The sequence below is a fragment of the Myotis yumanensis genome, unplaced genomic scaffold, assembly GCF_028538775.1.
Source record: "Myotis yumanensis isolate MYYU_CA2020_CCGP unplaced genomic scaffold, mMyoYum1.0.hap1 SCAF_2, whole genome shotgun sequence".
Taxonomy (NCBI): domain Eukaryota; kingdom Metazoa; phylum Chordata; class Mammalia; order Chiroptera; family Vespertilionidae; genus Myotis; species Myotis yumanensis.
Genome location: NW_027223753.1, coordinates 169,345,458 through 169,365,700, shown reverse-complemented (window position 1 = coordinate 169,365,700; position 20,243 = coordinate 169,345,458). Strand labels below are relative to the sequence as shown.

The 20,243-nt window shown below is 41.3% G+C and overlaps 1 protein-coding gene across 1 annotated transcript in view; it reads right to left on the bottom strand.

The window, feature by feature from the left end:
* The window catches only part of P3H2 (prolyl 3-hydroxylase 2), a 162,857-nt gene extending 143,019 nt beyond the window's left edge, over positions 1-19,838 (bottom strand). The window contains exon 1 of the mRNA XM_070406582.1: positions 19,198-19,838. Coding sequence (XP_070262683.1) covers positions 19,198-19,671 — 474 coding nt within the window. The 5' untranslated portion in view covers positions 19,672-19,838. The remainder of the gene's footprint in view (positions 1-19,197) is intronic.
* Between the last annotated feature and the right edge of the window lie 405 nt (positions 19,839-20,243).

Genomic DNA, 20,243 nt, shown 5'->3' with positions numbered 1-20,243 from the left:
TGGTTCCTTAGTGATTCACTGAAGCCCATTAGTAGAGACTAAAATAGTAACAAACACTAGAACTAAAAATAATTGGTTTTAAAAAAAGGGCATTTTTCAAAGTTACACTCCTTATAGCAAAAATAATCACATTAAATACTATTGGCTAGAAGTTTACAAAAGTAGTCTCAAAACGAATATCACATATAATGATTGGAAAGAAAGAATGAACTTTTGGCAAAATTTTATTTTCAAATGACTCCGCAGGATATCGCATAATATATTACAACAGGAAAGAACAATTACTATCACATAGTTAGATATAATGATATTTTGATTTATAGCTGGATACACCATGAAAGAACAATATCTGCACAATTGGAGCATATGCAAGGGAGAAGTAGAGAATCACTTCTTGTTTATTTCCCACCAAAGCCCATGCAGACTTTGGTGTTCTGGCTTAATGCACGATATTGTGTGAATCAGAACATAGATGTGTCAGAACAAGATGTGTTGAAATCAAAATTGGTAACAGACCACTGTTTTTTTGTTTTGGTTTTGGTTTTGCAGCAGCAAAAAAAAAAAAAAAAAAAAAAAAAAGTGCATTTCAAATAAGAAGTCACAACTTTGCCAATACATGAAGTGCTTTTTATTCATAGAGAACAGCCGGTGTTAATAACTTACATCTTGACCTTGATTTAGCATTACAGAAAATAATGAAGATTTTGAATAAAATTGAATCTAAGCCATTAGCTTACATCATTTTGGAGGGGAGTCTGCAGAACTGTGTAGTAAGTTGTTGTTTTTTGTTTTTTGTTGTTTTTTAACACTGAAGTCAGAGAAGAGAGATACAGTTTTTGAATTAAGTGATGAGATCAACACATTTCTTCAGGCCACTGACACTGCTACAAAAATCTATTTCTATGATTGCAAAGGGCTTACCTATTTGGCTTTCTTCTCCAATATATTCAATATTTTATATTGTCCAAGCCTATCATTCTAGCGTCTCTATATCAAACATGTAGGTAAAGATTTATTAAGACTAAATTGAGGTGCAAACAATTCAATTGCTGAGAGTTTCATAGTTTAGTAAAATTTAACAACTTTGTTTATCAAAAGAAATATTATGTCAAACATGAAAATATATGAAAGCCAGTAGAGACTTTCAAGGTTATATATTCTAATGACCTCATGTTATAAAGGAAGATACTGAGACCAAGAAAGGGTCATCATCATTGTAAAGCCAGAGTGAGTGACATAGATAGAATCTGAGCCACAGTTGCCCTGGTCAGTGTGGCTCAGCTGGTTGGAGCATTGGCCCATACACCGAAGCTGTTGGTTTGATTCCCAGTCAGGACACATACCCAGGGTGCAGGTTCATCCCCAGTCAGGATGTGTAAGGGAGTCAGTCAATTGATGTTTCTCTCTCTCTCCCTCCCTCCATCCCTCCCTCTCTCTAGAAATCAACAGAAAACATGTCCTCAGATAAGGATTAAAAATAAGAAAGAATTATGGCCACAGTTTCCTAATTTCTTACCTAAATACTGTTTTCAATATATCCCACACAACTTAATGTTAGTATTCTTACATCTCTATATATAAAAGGCTAAGTGACCGACTATACGTCCATCTAACCGTCCAACTGATGCACTGGCAATTTAAAAATAAATGTTGACTCGCACATGTGCAATATTTGTCCCCATCTGACACTGGCCTCCCATTTAAATTAATTCGAAGACCGTTTCCTGTGATGCCAGCATTTGCAATGACTATTAATAAATTACAAGGACAAACTCTAGACAGAGTAGGAATATTCCTACCTGAACCCATTTTCAGACATGGTCAGTTATATGTTGCTTTCTCTGGAGTTCGAAGAGTGTGTGATGTTAAAGTTAAAGTTATAAATACTTCATTACAAGGGAAATTAGTCAAGCACTCTGAAAGTGTTTTTACTCTTACTGTGATATACAGGGAGATATTAGAGTAAGTTTAATCAATTTTTCAGTCATTGTTTTTATCAATGTTGTTTTTATATCATGTTTTTGTTTTTATATCATGTCTTTGTTGTTGTTATATCATGTTATTTATTAATCAATTTATATATTATTTTCATATACATTTTACTGATTTTCTTTCATCTCTGATACTTCTTTTATAGAGAAAGGACGAATAGTGATATTAAAATATTTCTTCTAATTAATTTCCTTTCAATGTGCACGAATCCATGCACCGGGCCACTAGTTGACTTATAAACCTGGTAGCCCCATGAAAGAGCTCTCTTAAAAAAATGGGGGTGGAGGGGCCAATGGGGGAAGAAGGGGGGCATCTGCAATACTTTCAACAATAAAGAGCAATTTTTTTTTTAAAGAATGAAAAAAACAAAGCCAATTTACTGGTATGGACTTGTAGGGTCCAGAACTGTTTTTGGAATCACCCACGAGTAGAGTTTTATAAGGCTACTGATTCGGAAAGCAAACATCTAAGGGTCTGTAGAATTTAAAGGGCCTTGTGTTATGAATGGTCAATGACAGGGTAGGGTAGACAATGAAGAAGAAATAAACAAAGCTGTCATTCCAGCCCTCCTAAAAAAATGTATGATCAAGTACACAGAACAGCATTTTTAAATACCTAATTATGAGGAGTGTCATAGGTACAAACTTATGCTCTAGGAGCAATGACAATTCAAATTCAATGAACCTATTGAGTTAGTACCAAGAGTAGACTCAAACAGTGAAGTCAGTCAAGAATGAAGTTTAGGTCAAAGACTCACACATAATGACCTGGGACATAGGAGGTATTGATTATGGGAATGTCATATTTGTTCTGGGACAATGGGAAAAGGAAAAGGGAATCATTAATTAGGAGAATTTGTTTTTCTTATTCTAAATCCTACCTTAATTGGTTTCCCATCTATAACATAGTAGGTAAAACTGTATTAAGTATCCTATTGGGAAAATGTTACAGGATGAACAACTACTCATTTATGTGTGGAGTTAAATCACGGTGTTCCAGAAGGAACTCCTCAGTGGACCTATAAACAAGTGAAAGGGCAACTGGTGGCAGCTCAGCAGAAGTGCTGGGACATTTGAACCTCTGAAGCAGGAGTAGGAAAGAATATTCTTAACAGCTTGACATCCACCATGGCACAGTCCAGGTGATCTACTTAGGTTTGCATTAACGGTAGTGAAAGTTGACTAGAGATTTTTATTAGAGGTCAGAAAGGCTTTTCTGTAGCTTTGGGCAATTAAGCATTGGTATCAATGTTAATCCAGAGCTTTAAGATCAAGTCCACTCAACTTGTATGCACCATCGTCATTATAATTTAAAGATGATTTGAAGAATCTACATGAAGACTTCTGGATGTGAACAAGATGGTAAACTCATTTCTCCCCTACCTCCCCTTAGGTACACCTAAAAACACTGGACAAACTATCACAGGCAAGCACAGGAAGACTGAAAAGTGGCAAGAAGACAGCCTGGCCAGGGACCCGGCACTTGAACATAGTGGTAAATTTCCTTCTTTTTGTCTCTTGTATATATACCAGCTTGGATGCTGGAGAAGCCTGCCACCTGGAAATGCCAATGGGAGCCAACAAAAGCATGCTTCTCTAGTTAAAGGACCAGGAAAGTTGGGCATAACAGGATAGAAATGGTTGTGATAACACGTGCCCTACCCCAGTCAAACACCAGGGAATAAACATGTGCTCCCTCCACCCCAACTTTGGTCAGCCTGTACGGATTTCCACTCCTCTCCTTCCCAGGAGTAGCAGCCACTCCTACCTCTCCCAAATAGAGAGCAAAGGAGGGATTTCAGAGAGGAGGGGCCAAATAAAATGATCCCTTAAATATTCTTTAGCAATATTTAATGTTAAATAGACTAAACATGAAGTCCTGGGAAGACTCCCTAGCAACCCAATGTGCAAATGGACATTGGCAAAAGGTTTCAGAACTGAACTATAGTATGGAATGTGGTAGTCAGGTTTTCACACAAGCCTCTGAATAGCACACAATTAATTGAAGCTAATTAAAATCGCCCTGCAGACACTCTGTAAATGAAATTGGGTTTTCTGAGTATATCATGATGTACTTACTAAAAGAAGTACACCCACTTTCAATTCTTAAGTATGGATAGTCTGATAACTTATTTTACATTTAATTTAAAACTCTCATTGGTACTCTGTAACCACAAGTAAATTCTTTTTAGATATTATCTCAGAGACACTTGAGTCAGAAATCAGAAGACTGATGCAGATCATACATGTGGATATTGTTACTGCTAAATATTCTGTTCCTGTGTGTTCCTGTGTGTGTTTTAAGGCCTTGGTATTTTTTTTCCCTCTTTCCTTTTTTGCATTATGTGAGTTACTTATAGAGAGGGTGCTGGGAACCCTGGTCTAAGATTACATTAACCAGAATTAAGAAGCAGGACAGAGAGAGAACTGTATGTTTTTTTTTCCAATGAAAAAGTCTTTAATGATCTACCATCTGTGGACATACGACAAATTTTCATTTTATAAGACCATGGAGTCTTATTAAGCCTGAATTGGAAAACATGTTACATGTTATCTATTTCAACATCGCTTTAATGCTTGAACACTAAATGAAACCTCCCTGTTAAGTAAGCATTTGTCTGACTCATGCTCAAAGACTTTCTTCTGGGGTTCCTTATTGTATCTGAACAGATGTCAGGGTTAGGGAAGTCTTTGGGTTTGAACCCAGATCTTGTTCTCTGTAACTTCTGTTACTTGGTCCTAGCTCTTCAATTGCTTGGTGCCATTAAGATCAAGAATAACTGTCTCACCCTAGCTAGTTTGTTCAGTAGTTAGAGCATCAGGCCGCAAACTAAAGGGTTGTGGGTTCAATTCTGGTCAAGGGCATGTACCTCGGTTGCAGGCTCGATCCCCAGCCCCAGTCGGGGCATGTGCAGGAGGTAGCTAATCGATGTATCTCTCTCTCACATCATTGTTTCTTTCTCTCTCTCTATCTGTCCCCTCTCTTCCACTCTCTCTAAAAATCAATGGAAAAAATATCCTTGGTGAGGATTAACAAAACAAACAAAAAAAGAATAACTGTCTCAGTGCTGGTGGGAACGCAGACGGGTATAGCCACTATGGAAAACAGTGTGGGTTTTCCTCAAAAAGTTAAAAATGGAACTCCCATTTGACCCAGTGATCCCAATTCTAGGAATATATCTTAAGAATCTTGAAACACCCATCAGAAAGAATTTACATATGTATCCCTATGTTCATAGCAGCACAATTTACAATAGCTAAGATCTGGAAACAGCCTAAGTGCCCATCAGTAGATGAATGGATAAAAAAAAAAACAAAAAACTAGTACATTTACTCACTGGAATACTATGCAGCTATAAAAGAGAAGGAGCAATTACCCTTTGAGACAGCATGGAAGGACCTGGAGATGATTATGCTAAGCAAAATAAGCTAGTCAGAGAAAGACAAATATCATATGATCTCACTTATATCTGGAATCTAATGAACACAATATACTGATGAACAAAGCAGAACCAGAGGCATGGAAACATGCAACAGACTGAGGAATCTCAGAGGGAAGGGCTGCGGGGACGGGAAGAGATTAAGCAAAGAACTTACATGCATACTAGAGGCCCGGTGCACAAAATTCGTGCACGGGGGGGAGGGTCCCTCAGCCCAGCCTGCGTCCTCTCGCAATCCAGGACCCCTCAGGGGATGTCGGGCCTAAACTGGCAGTTGGACATCCCTCTTGCAATCCAGGACGCTGCATGCACCAGTGACCATACTTTTCATACAGGTGAAAGGCATCTTTCTGTTGTATGAGCAGCTACATTTTTTTGCCCTAATTATAAAAAGTAGTACATAACATGATCCTTCTGAGGCAGTAATACCATTTTCCCCCATCTTATGGGGGAAAGAAGAGAGAAGTTAAGTAACTGGCTTTGTCACACAGTTATAAGTGTCAGAATCAGAGCAGACCACAAAATGTGCAAGCCAGAATGCATGCATGTCATCGCTGCATCATCCTATTTTTTCAGTGTTAGAGTAGCCTTGCCAGATTAATTTTTAAGTCTAAGAGACTGTTCCCAATATATAGGGTAGGGTCCCTAGGCCTGGCTGGCAATCAGGGCCATCTGTGGGGCGACTGGCGGGTGGGATGATCGGGGAGCCCCCTCAGGCACCCACCTTGGCTGGCGGCCTGACGCTACCCATTGGCCAGCCACCCCCACACCCTATTGCCTCCACCCCTGGTTGCCTCCCTCTCAGGGGGCAGACGCTCAACGCAGGAGCTTACCCCGACTGGGGCAGCTCCTGCGTTGAGCGTCTGCCCCGTGGTAGTCAGTGCGCATCATAATGACCGGTCATTCTGCTGTTTGGTTGATTTGCATATTAGGGTTTTATTATATAAGATATGCATTGCCCATGAACATAGACAATAGGGTGGTGAAGGCCTGGGGCAGGGTGGGAACCGGATTTGGGAGGGGGAGGGGGAAAAAGAGGAGGAGATATTTGTAATACTTTCAACAATAACAATTAAAAAATGAAATAAAAATAAATAAATAAATACCTACTTCTGATGGAATTCCAAAATGGAAAAAAAAGAGAATGCCTCTGATGATACATTTTTTTAAAACCTCTTTTTTTGTTTAGTCTATTCATCCCTATTTCAACTGTTTCTCATCATAGTTATGAGTCTTGTATCTATCTGTTTGTCCTTCCTGAACATGCCCTAGTTTATCTTGTACCTCTCAAAGAACCACCAAATTAGATACCAGTGTGACCATCTTGAAAGTTTTAAAGTGATTGTTCAAAGATGAAGACTAGCATCAGGCACACTGGAAGCACTTGCTTTATTATCTCCTTTTAAACTCCTTTCATCTTCATCTATTTTGTATTCCATTATCTCATCCTTTTTTCTTTTCCATAGGTAGATTGTTGGCTCTCTGTACCAGCCCATTAAAGTATTTTAGAATCTCCCGCTGGCAGAGATAAAAAGAACTCTCATAAGCCATATGGCCCAATGTTGCCCTTTGTCCAAATGCAAATGTAGACCTCCAGGCCTGGAGAGAAAAGTTAGTGACAGACTGGGGACAGAGTCTAAATTGCTTGATTCCCAGACTCATAACCCTCTACAATTTTTTTTTTTAGCTTCACTCCCATTTGCCTGTTATACAGGAAGCAGACTCAGTTTTGGTGTTTGTGATGATGAGATGTTTGTTGATTTCCAAACCTAGACCATCTCTGATGGGTACTCAAGATCGGGGTGGGGAAAAAGCTTACAGGGATTTAAAAGTCCCAAGACGTGTTGGTCTGTGGGGAGAGATTTTATCTATTAATATGAAACAGAGAAGGTTTGGAATGTGTTTGAACAGAGTCCCATTTTTTAAAAAAGACAAAGAAGAGGCCACAATCTCATGGAAATTGTGAATTCAGAGTGTTGAGAAACTTAGTGGAGAAGAGAACAAAAGGACTTTTCTCAACACAACAAAAAAAGCAGTCCCCACTTCTCATTAAGAGGAGGATTTCTGCTTTAGCCTGAAGGGGAAAGGAGGCTGGTCAGCATGTGCTCCAAGGTATAGAGAACTGAAGGTGAAGTCCTTGACTCAAATTGACCAGGTCAAGTTCTTGTTTTGTGTGTTCCCAAGTTTTCTGCACCTACTGTATGTGTTAATATCTTCTAAGTTTATCATGATGTATTGGCCTATTCTTTTGCCTTTCATCTTCCCTCACAAGTTTGCCCTCTGCCTAGAAACCATGAGGCAACGAACAAGTTCTTCTGTGTCAGTGCTGACCTACATGAGCCCACAATCTTTTTTTTAAATTCTTACCAGAACCCTGTGAAATAGGTCTGACTATCATCCTTATTTTCCAGATAAAAAAACTCAGGTCCATGAGGGTGAGCTCTTTATACCACTAATAAAAGGCAGGACTTTTATGAATATAGAACTGGGTTTTGATGTTAAAACCCAATAAGTTATTCTAATAAAGTCAGAAAATTGTTTAACACATTGTAGCTGTATGAAGTGATGAGTGTTGTATACATGACTTACTAGTAGTCTTCTCTGAGGATTTTAACGCCTCCTCTTCCTCATTTCCCATCTTATCTGTTTGCTCATTCCTCACACATGACTTAAAAAAATATTTTCCGCTTTTATCTTTACATCAACCCTGTGAGTTAGGTGGTTTTAGTATTATTATTTTATTATTATCTATCTTTTCCCAGAGATAGAGATTGAGTCAGAAAGACGGTAGGGAACTTGGCACACAGTAAAAGGGCAGATCAAACCACACCTAGGGTTTCAATAAAACCTGAAATGGCATATGATGGCATTTCCCTTAGCAAGTATAAAAAGTCACTAAAACAACAATTCACTCAGACTTAGCTTTGTTTTGAAGTGGTATGTTTTTTTTTTAAAATATATTTTATTGATTTTTTACAGAGAGGAAGGGAGAGGGATAGAGAGCCAGAAACATCGATGAGAGAGAAACATCAATCAGCTGCCTCCTGCACACCCCCCACTGGGGATGTGCCCGCAACCAAGGTACATGCCCTTGACTGGAATCGAACCCGGGACTCCTCAGTCCGCAGGCCGATGCTCTATCCACTGAGCCAAACCGGTCAGGGCTGAAGTGGTATGTTTTATAACTATAATTAAAGTAAAATTCCTTGAAGATGTCATTTCATATAGTACCATATATCAATTTTTCAAGCCTCAGAATAGTATATATTATTTTTAAAAATATGATCAATTAGATCTATCCTGAAAACACCCTATACTCCAGATTAAATTAATTCTCCAAATTCTCCATTATGTCTACTTCAATGTATTTTCTTTCTTAGTCCTTTTTTCCTATCTAAAAGTTAAAAATTACCAGTTTTTTTTCTAAATGGAATTTCTCATATACCTTAAATCTTATGTCCTTCCCATACCTAACTCCATTGCTTTGAAACAAAACATCCCTAAACTGCCACCACATAATCTGTTACAGTCTGCATGTTTGCATCCCTGCATGTTTGCATCCCTGCATGTTGAAACCTAGCCTCCAAGCTGATGGTATTAGGAGGCAGGGCCTTCGGGAGGTCATTAGGTCATGGAGGCAGAGCCCTCATGAATGCAATTAGTGCCCTTATAAAAGAGGCCCCAGAAAGCTTCTGGCCCCTCCCGTCATGTGTGGTTAAAGGGAAAAGATGGCTATCCTGGAAACAGGGCTCTCAGCAGTTGGTCTTCCTGCCACTAGAAATATGAGAAATAAATGTTTGGTGTTTAAAAGCTACCCAGTCTATGAGCATTCTGTCTTAGAAGCCTCAACAGACCGAGACTTCCTCTGACTCTCTCTCTCTCCATCTCTATGTCATTCTCCTTTCCTCTGGCCCCTCTTACTTCCTCCACTGTCCAGACTTCTACAGGTTGGCATTTTGGGTTTCAGTCAAGCTGCTTTCCCCGGATATAAGTGATACAGAGCTAACCCCAAGAAAACTAAGAGTTGCCATAGATTACTTTTAAATGTTGGCTCTGCGTACTTCCCAAGTAGAATGAGAAATACATTAATTCTGGATCTTGGAGTTCACGACTGAAGGTGCTAGCTTGTGTTGCTGAAGCAGTCTGTCCTGTCCTGTTCATACAGCAAGTAGAGGGAAGCCAGAGCCTCTGGTCTTTCCCGAAAGCTGGATGCGTGCAGCCACAGGGGAGCACCAGCTATGGGATATGAGCCCAGTGATTTGCAACTTGGGGAAAGCGGTTCTATTTCCAATGGATTTCCCCTCATGAAAAATCTCAAGTTGTAGCCAAACTTTCTCATAAATATCATGATTCACCAGTGGGCACCTTGCCATCCAGCAAAAAAAATTGATTATGTACTTGTCTAACCTTAATGTCCAGTTAGCTTCAGTGTGGCTAAATGTCTCAAACAGTGGCTCTTTATGTAGATTGATTTTCACCCCCCAGAAGACATTTGCAATGTATATGAAGACATCTTTTTTGGTTGCCACAGCTTGGAGTAGGGTGGAGTATGCTGATACTGCTGTCCTGAAGGTAATGGCCAGATGCAAACCATCCTAAAATTCTCAGAACAGTCCACCGCAACAAAGAATTATTCATCCCAAATGTCAATAAGCCAAGCTTGAGAAACTCCAGCTTAAATGCCTACTGACCTGAGATCTGTAGACACCACTGTGTAACTGAGCCCTTAGTCATCCTATAGAAATAATGACTGACTATGAAAGTCTCTGTCCCTGGTGGTTGTGTGAGAATCAAATGCTGATTGTTGATACTGGATTCAATCTAAAAAATGTTATTAAGAAATAGCTCTTGCTTCAGTGGGGAAATTATCAGTATGGTGTTCTGGATTACTCTTTGATACTATAATTTGAGATCATTTTCAAAAACAGCCAAATTTGGTTTTAAGGTAATTTCATTGTTTCTGTAGTCCTAATTATGTGTTGATTTCTTCATGCAAGCCTATTGATATTGGCAGAGTGCAAGCTAAAAATCTAACATTCACGCAAGAATAAATCAAAATTGGCTCAATTAACTTTCTTATGATTCAGGGTTTGTTAACAGCTTCTCTGTTTTGTTTTGGATTTATTTATTTGATTATATCTTTTGCCTTCTTACATTGCCATCCAGAGTTCCAGTATAATTACACTGCAGTCTTCAGCAGGGTCCCATTACTTGCACAAAAGTTGAATCCATTATCTGCAGATAATGAATTCCAGCAGGATCACTACGATAGCCCTGAACTTTTGGAAAACCTGCCATCTTGGACCTCCCTCTCTCTGGTTCTTAGTCCTTCATTTCCCTTCCAAAGGAGGTTCTTTGCCTCATTCATTTTCATTAGGTTTATTAGGGAACAGCACTGACCAGGTTTCCATTTCTGAGTTTTTTCCAGAAGTGGGCAGAAGAGCCCTGCAAGGAATAACATCACATAAGGAGATGGTAGCTTTTGTTTTCTAGATCTATTCCAGTTAGCAAATAATGTCAGGGACAGGCTCTGTGTTTTAATTTTGTTGAGTTTATGTGTTCAGTGTGGGTCTTTCAATAGTGGTCATCAGCAGTGTTACAGAGGCGGGACTCAGGGTTCTTGAATTCTAATCTTGGTTCTTGCATTAAATGGCTGGATAAATATGGACAACTTGATTGGTTTGGGGGCTTTATTATTCCATCTGTAAATGGGATGGTTGGAACGCTAATGTTCCATGAATGTGGCAGAGAGCTGTTGCAGAAATATGGGGAGCTGTGAGGGAAGGGTAACAACTTCTCCAACATATGCCTAAGTTTTACACAAGGCATATGAGGAAAAGGGACACGAAAAGTTTCAAAGAAATCGATGCCTATGTCTGTGTATCAAATTAAATAAGAAGCTCTATGCCCTATATTCAAGTCTCTTCCCTGCAAGTCTCTTCCCTCTAATTGTTCCCCTCAACTCTCTCTCTCACCATGTAGGTCACCAATAGGATAAGGAATGTGGAAGGAAAGGGAGAAAGTCAGAAATAAGCATAGAAAACTAAGTAAAGCAGAAAGGAGTTTAGTCGAGTGAAATCGGCTTCTTCCAACAATAGTCTGTTGCTCTCGGAAGTTCTAAAAACTGAAAATCATACACAAGCACTAACTCATGCCACTCAGAAGTCTGAATCCGAAGCATTTTTTTTTTTTTAAAGATGTGTCTGGGCCATTTGGCAAAGGAGGGCCAGGTCTCATGAAAATTACATAGCTAGAAAGTCAGAGAACAGGAAAAGAGGGATAAATGAAAGGAAAGAAAATGAATTATAGAATAAGAGCTGAATGGAAAAAAAGACAGGAGAAATTATTTTCTCCAGTGAGAAATGCAAAATTTTCCACCAGACAACGGTGACTCTTGGCTGAGTGGCCGATGCATCATGTGAATGAAAATGTAAGGTGGGTGGGGCAGTGCAGGAAGATCTGGCTTGTGTCTGCCTGGTCTCTGAAGCAAAAGGTTCACTGAAGTCCCAGCGGCACCACTGGTTCACCACGCTGCCCCTTTACAGAGTCTGCCGGGGCCATTTACATAGAGGCAGCCATGACCATGACATAGAGTATGGAAAGAGCACTGGACCTTACGTTAGGATATCTGCATTCTGGACCCAGCTCTCCTTGCTGACCTGCCTTGATTTGTCATGGAACCTCTGAAGCCAGTGTTATTAGTTATTAAGTGACAGGGACAGCGTTTTTCATGATCTCTGAGAGTCTTTCAAGCTGTAGCATTTTTTTATAGGTGCAAAAATCACTACTCCAAACCCTTGCTAGACCACATTTCTTGAACAAATATGTTTACTTATCCCTCTCTCTCACCCCTCTTTCACTGCCCAAAAGTAATTCTTTTACCTGCAGAGAGAGAGAGAGTTGAACAAGATGGTCTCTTGGAGTCCCTTCCAGTCCCAAGATCTGTGATTCTAAGAAATCCACAGTTTACTGAATGCCTTAGCAATACAAAAGAACCATTATTATACCAAATCGGAGGAGTTTTCATTTTAAGTGAACCCACCCACCTTTCAGAATTTCTCAAGTCCCACCCATAAAACTGACATTTTATCAAACATTCCCAAAAGAATTCCACAGGCTATCCTTTTGGAGTTTATCAGTGAACAAATTATATTAGTGACAGAATACACTTGATTCTCAAAGATGGGATCTGTGAAGAGAGACAAGCAGTCTATTACTTTCTGTTATTAAAACCTGTAAAGGAATCCCTGATTCACCAGGCTGAGATAGGAGAAAACTAATCAGCAATTGCTACCGTCATTTAATTGAATTTTAAACCTCTGAGGCACTATTTGTAATTGCAATAAAGAGCTGCCTGGGCCTTCAAATGGACAACCCCCATGAGGGGACAACTGGGACTCTAACTCCTTAGCACACAGGACCTAAGAACTGGCTAGACAAAAAAAAAAAAAAAAAAAAAAAATCACCCAGGCTTCCTTCCTAAGGAGTGGGACAGAGGATGGTGACTCGGGAATTTAGAACAGCTATTTTTAAGACATAAAATTAACCTCCAATTTGAAATAATTGGGGGAATAAAAGGCACAAAGTCTACATGTAGGTAAAAAGAAACTTAACTACGGGGTTTGGGAAAGGTTTTTATTCTAAACCAACAGTATGTATATCATGCAGGTGTGGCCTAAGGTTTCCAACTTTGTTGTTGTTAAGGTATTCACCTAGAACAGTGGTTCTCAACCTTCTGGCCCTTTAAATACAGTTCCTCATGTTGTGACCCAACCATAAAATTATTTTCATTGCTACTTCATAACTGTAATGTTGCTACTGTTATGAATCGTAATGTAAATATCTGATATGCAGGATGGTCTTAGGCAACCCCTGTGAAAGGGTCGTTCGACCGCCAAAGGGGTCGCGACCCACTGGTTGAGAACCACTAACCTAGAAAGAGAAAGAAGTTCATAAAGCAGAATAAAAGTGAGAAAATTCCTTGAGCTTACTTTTTTTCTTTTCTAGCAACCACTCATAAGATAGATGACAGTCCATAAAAGGAGGGTTTAGAGAGATGACTCTAGGAGGGAGATAACATTGCCTAAGTTAATTACATTTTCTTTCTGTGCCCCCTTAATTCTGAGGAAAATACAAAGGTCAAATAGCACAAAGCACCAACTCAGAAACAATGTATGCAGGAGCAGACTTATTTTAAGTAAAAAAATAAAAAGCACTAGGTTTGCTTGTTTTTTCTTAAATGGCTGAAATAGCAGGAGAAAAAGAGATGCCATTCAAGTTTCCAGATTATAAAGCACACAGATGAGAAATAAATACATACATAAATGAAAGGCTCTCTCTGCATTTGTTTAAATTCAACAAATGTACATAAAGCAAGCACAATGTGTCAAGGATTTTGTGAAGCACAGTCTTAGGTAATAAGAATTAAATGAGTGGTGGGGGTGGGAGGTGGGATGGAGAGGGAAGGAAAGGAGATTTGCAACACTAGCCAGAACCTGCAAGTAGAAGAGTGTCAAGTCAAACAATCCATAGTCCTTCTGTAACTTTCTCCCCCAACCAACCAGCCAGGAAACCAAGTAACTTGTGTGGGGCAACCTGGGCCGCCACACTGCAATCTTTCTCAACAATATTTCATGCACGAGGAATCAAGCTACTATTTATTCAGCAAATATATACTGAGCATTAACTGCTTTTGCCCCTGGATTAGGTATTTGGGGGGATACAGATGCTGAGGACCCAACGCCAACCTATTGTCTCCAAATCTCTCATTTTAAATCACATGTTTAATTCCCAGATGATTAAGAATAATCATCTATCTAATAATCACGCGGATCTGAAAACTCCAATTTTAGGAGATATAACAATGACTAAGAGAATTCTTAATCTCAAGGAGCTCACGAAGTGATAGGCAAATATATGAATTTCCCAAAACATGATTGAAAGTGAAACATGATATGCGAGGAACACATTCTTCGCTGTGGCTGGACATTTAGAGGAGGGAGGAACGATGGATTGTCGGGAGTCGCAGAGAGAGTGAAACAGGACCTCACCCAAATAGGTACATTTGTGGTAGTCGAGTTACCATTTCAACACGTAGAGAAGGAAACATCTACTACTAGAATTAATAATAAGCAGAACATGGCTCCAGTGTTCAGAGAGAAACAGACCTTGTCCTGGGCGCTTTACATAAGCCTCCTCTGAAACGCGATCCAAACAGTCAGGTACATCTTATTGTTTCCCCATTTTGCAGACGGGGCAAGTAAAGCTCAGAAATTTTATAAAATGTGCTCGCTGTCACACAGCTAGAGATGGAGGAGCTGAAGTTCAATCTCAGGACTATCCCATTCCAGAGCCTACATGCCTCCCAAAGAAGAATAAACAAAGCCCAGATGTGCAAAAGTGTGAGACACATAAGACCAGGCATCTATTGTTCCCTCTGGCTGGAGGGTGGCAGAGTGGGGGAGACAGGGCTGGTAGAGTTAAGGGGGAGCCAAACTAAATGCTGTATTAAACTAGGTAGTCTATAAACGGTAGCAAGGGGAAAAACCACTGAAGGTTTCCCACAGAATACTGTGATAAAAGCTTTATTTTAGGGTTTAGGCTCTGAATCATGAGTTATATCATACAATCAGAAATAATAAAAATCAAAAGTTTGAATAGTCTTTCCCTGGCTAAGAACCAGGTGGAACTGTTGTCTAATAGCTGTTCAGATGAACATGCCAGGTCTTAAGGAAGATTCTACAGAGCAGGCCTTCAGATAAATGCACTGCGTGTCTGGTATCCTGCAGGACAAGGATCAGCTCATCCCTGGAGCTGTCCAAATCTGGCAGAAGGATAGCCCTGGAGACTACAGCATTCCCTGGGACCTGGAGCGGCCCCATGGGGCAGTGGGCACAGCACAAGCATGGGCATCAGTTATTGTCAGAGCTCAGACTCCTGAATTCTAGTCCTGTGCTCATTTCATCAAATCAAATCAGGTAACACTGGGCAAGCCCCTTTCACTCTCTGAATCTCCCTCTCCTTGTCAGGGAAATGTGAAATTGATCTGGACAGGTCTCAGATTTCACAAAATTTAATTCTTCCCTTCCTTCTATAAAAGATCTGCTTCCATCGATGCCTCACTTCCTGGGATTTGGGGGTGGGAGGAGCAGCATCTCCCAAGAGCTTCCACAGTTTGTAAAGCCCTAGCGAGAATAACTGTACTTCCTTATCCCTAGGAAGCCCACTAGTTCTGGCTCTATTATAGATCTTCCATTCTCAAATCCTGGCTGCAGTGTCCTCACTGAAATCAATCTGGCCCAAGATTATCTTTTTTCAAGTGTAAACTGGATCACTGATCAAAAGTAATCCAACAACATGACCGTATCCAAGCACATACAGGGAACTCCTCATTGTATCATCAGGGAAAGAACTTTAGGATCCATGCCTGTCAGGATATTCCATTATTATTTGAGATTTTTTGTTTACTCTCAAAAGATTGTGTGTGTGTGTGTGTGTGTGTGTGTGTGTGTGTGTGTGTGTGTGAAATTCCAAATTCCTTGGAAGCCAAGCAAAGGCTCAAAACTGGAAGGAGGGGAGAGAACCATGATGTATCTTATTCGATGTTCACACAAAACATTCTTGCAAATTCCAACCATCAAAAATAAATTACAAAGAGATGATAAATTACATGGATCCAAGAAGACCTGCCTATAGGAGAAGGGGTGAATATGGAGAAGATATAAGATTTGTTCTGCTCTCAGAAACATTGCTGGTATTTTTTTTTTCATTGCTTCACATATTTTTAAAAGAACTTTTAAACTTCATGGGTTCATCAGACCACACTTAGTAGTTCATCCATGGAGGTGCCCATGAATGACTAACTCCTGTAATAAATTCACTGCAACAATGTGACACATGTTAAACCTATTGGTGTCACCTTCTTTGACCTCCAGCCATGGGACAGGAGCAGGAGAATGACATAAATGCTAACGTTTACAGTGAAGCAAGCTTAATTACAGGACCAAAGAAACACACATTTTGTTACCTCATGGTTATTTATTTTTATAGGACCTGAGAAAAGAAAATCTGCCCAAGATGTGTGACAGAGCTCTCAGCAGGTCTGCCAAGCTCACATCTGTGACTCCTGGGAAGAGTATATTACAGGGGACCACCCACGCTCTGCCCTGGGAACTAGCTTATATATCTTCAGCTGTCAGGCACTCAAGGTCCCCTCTCCGCTTACCATTGACTGATTTTTGTTAAGACCACCAAAACTGTTCACTTATTCAAAAGAAATCAGATTTACATGCCTTCCCAAATCTATAAGGAGGCACAAGTAAATAGAAGACAAATCCTGGAAAGGATTCAGGCTCTCTCCTTATTTCTTGTCCAAGATCATATAGTGAAGTCCAGCATCTTAGCCACAACACTGGGAGTTAAGAGTTTGCCCTGACCGGTTTGGCTCAGTGGATAGAGCGTTGGCCTGCGGACTGAGGGGTCCAGGGTTCGATTCCAGTCAAGGGCATGTACCTTGGTTGCAGGCAGTAGGGGGTGTGCAGGAAGCAACTGATAGATGTTTCTCTCTCATCGATGTTTCTAACTCTCTATCCCTCTCCCTTCCTCTCTGTAAAAAAAATCAATAAAATATATATATATATTTTAAAAAGAGTTTGCCCATGTTGTGATTTCCTGAAGTCCACTCATATCTGCAAATCTCCTGAAAGCTTGAGGGGAGAGACCTTGAGGGAGGAGCTGTTAAACACACCTGGATATCTGCATATAATGTGTATTTCACCACCCCAGAAATGTAGCCTGGTACACTGGCAGGCATGAACTGCCACTTCAACAGCTGTAGAAGAGACATTGATATACTGACATAGAAAGGCGGAAAGTTAAGAGCAACATGAGTGAGAGTGGGAATGAGGTTGAGGACCACAAGCTAAGTGCTCTCTGCTGAAGCATCCAGATAGACCTTCAACATTGTGAATATGGGGAAAATGTTAATACTAGTATATATCGCATATACCTCCTGACACTAAGTTCAGGCAAGTTGAATACACAAAAATAAAAAACAGAATGAGAGCACTGGGCATCTGATAATGTATAACCCAGTCTAACACTCACCTCCAGAAATTGGAAGCCTTAGTGAGATTGCCTCACAAAGATTTCACCTCTCCAAGCATTCCTTCTCTTTAACCTTTGATCTTAAACTTTTGTAGATGCGGGGGAGAAGAGAGAGAAATGTATTTCAGAGCAAACCTACTTTTATCTCTACTGTTTTCAGAATGCTTTCTTTTAAACTTCAGAGAAAAGTTACAGACGAGCGTGTAGGAGGGATGAAAGAGTGGAAACAGCAGAGAAATGGGTGTGGAGCTACACCAAGAAATGAAGTGAGAGAAACCTTATGCTAGACCCAGCTCTGACGTCTCAAGGATTAGTGCTTAGTGGGGACTTTAAACATCATCTTATCAGCACAGTCCTTTTTGAGAGAGAGAGTCTGATTGCAACAGAGCTAATGACTTGCCCAGCTTCATTTGGAGTTGGTTACAGAGCTCATGCCACCAGATACCTGAATCCACAAACACATGACAGAAACATTGAAGGATTACTATGGCCTTGTAGTACAGTTTGATATCAGGTAGTGTGATTTCTCCAACTTTGTTCTTCTTTCTCAAGATTGCTGTGGCTTTTGGGGGTCCTTTGTGGTTCCATATAAAATTTTGGAATATTTGTTCTAATTCTGTGAAATATTCCATTTGGTATCTTCATAAGAATTGTGTTGAATCTATTGATTGCTTTGGGCAGTATGGACATTTTAATAATTTTAATTCTTCCTATCCATGAGCATGGTATATGTTTCCACTTATTTGTATCTTCTTCGATTTCTTTCTCTAGTGTCTTATAATTTTCTGAGTACATACATCCTTGTTTAAATTTATTCCAAGGTATATTTTATGCAATTGTAAGTGGAATTTTTTTTTGTTTGTTTCCCTTTCTGATAGTTTATTATTGGCATATATATAAAAAAAAGCAACTGATTTCAGGGTATGTATTTTGTATCCTGCCACTCTACTGAATTCATTTATCAGTTCTAGTCGTTTTTTGGTGTAATCTTTAGGGTTCTCTATATAAGGCTCTGGTACATTTACACAATGGAATACTACTCAGCCATAAAAAAGAAGGAAATCTTACCTTTTGCAACATGGATAGGTATGAAGGGTATTATGGTAAGTGAAATAAGCCAGTCAGAAAAAAGACAAGTACCATATGATTTCACTTATATGTGGAATGTAATGAACAAAATAACTAACAAACAAAACAGAAACAGGCTCACAGATACAGAGAACAAATTGACAGCTGTCGGAAGGGAGGGGGGTTGGGAAGCTAGGTGAAAAAGGTGATGGGATTAAGCAAAAACAAAACAAAAAACCCTCATAGACACAGACAACAGTATAGTGATTACCAGAAGGAAAAGGAGGTGGGGGTGGTGGAAGAGGGTAAAGGGATAAATGGTGGCCAAAAGAGATCTGACTTTGGATGGTGAACACACACTATATATATTATAGATAGACCCAGCCCCAATACTACAATTCTATACTATTATAGAATTGTACACCTGCACCTATATAATCTGATTAACCAACGTCACCCCAGTAAAGTCAATACATTTTTTTAAAAAAAAAGACGAAACTTTAAAAGACACCCAATCTGGCAAGAAAACAACAGCGGGGAGGACTCAGGAGAGCACCTGGAGCCACAGGGAGCTCAGGTGTGCGGCTGGGTACCTTGATGTAGGCTCGCTGCAGGTAGTTGTAGGGCACTCGGCGCTGGAAGTCGCTGCGCACATCTTCGCTGACCTGATGGCGGGACGCGGGGCCACCGAGGCGCTGGGTCTCGCAGCTGCTGTAGCAGCGCGCCCGCTCCAGCACCGCGCGGAAGAAGGGCAGCTCTGCCCCGGGCCCGGCGCCGGGGGGCGCGAGCGGGCGGCGCGCGGCGCAGTGGCGGGCACAACGCGCGCGGATCTGCCGCAGGCGCCGGTGGCTGCGCAGCGCCGCTTCCAAGTCGCGCACGGCCAGCTCGTAGTCCCCGCTGTAGTAGGCGGCCACGCCGCTGGCATAGAGCAGGTCGTAGGGCTGCAGAGGCCCTGGCTCGGGCTCCAGCTCCGGGCGCGGGCTATCCGGGGGGCCGCCCCACAGCGGCGGCGGTAGCAGCGGTAGCAGCAGCAGCGGCGGCAGCAGCGCCCAGATGCGCTCCCGCATCCTCCGCCTCGGAGAGACGCGGGACGGCCGCGCTCTCCAGACCGCTCCCGCACCTGGCGTCGGTGCCCCTTCTCCCACCGCCGAGGGCGAGAGCACCGGCCCCGCCGCGATCTGACTGCCCTGTGAGCCCCAGGTGACCGGTGACCGCCGGCACTCGGAGGACTAAGAGGCGGAGGCCGGTCGGCCGGCAGCTCTTAAAGGGACGCCCACAGCTCACACGCTCCTCCTGCTGCCCGATCCTCCACGAGCCTCCCGCTGGAGCTCAGCGCGCGCCCTGCCGGCTCCGGGAGGGCTGCAGCCAGAGGGATGCCAAGGGCTGCACACCCAAGTGCCAGCCAGAGAGCAGAGCCAGTGCCGCTTGAGGGCAACCTGGGCGGGTGAAGCTCTACACGTGGTTCCCCTTTAGACTGCAGAATGGCTAGGATCACTCCTTTTTTGGAGAGGAAGAAATCCGGCTCAGGGAGGTGACGGTTCTAATCATTTTCTGGAGTTTGTACCTGACTTCACCGTTTACAGAGGCCTTCATCTTCAGAGGACGCACGGATGCTCCATCGCAGGCTGTGTGGGAAGCA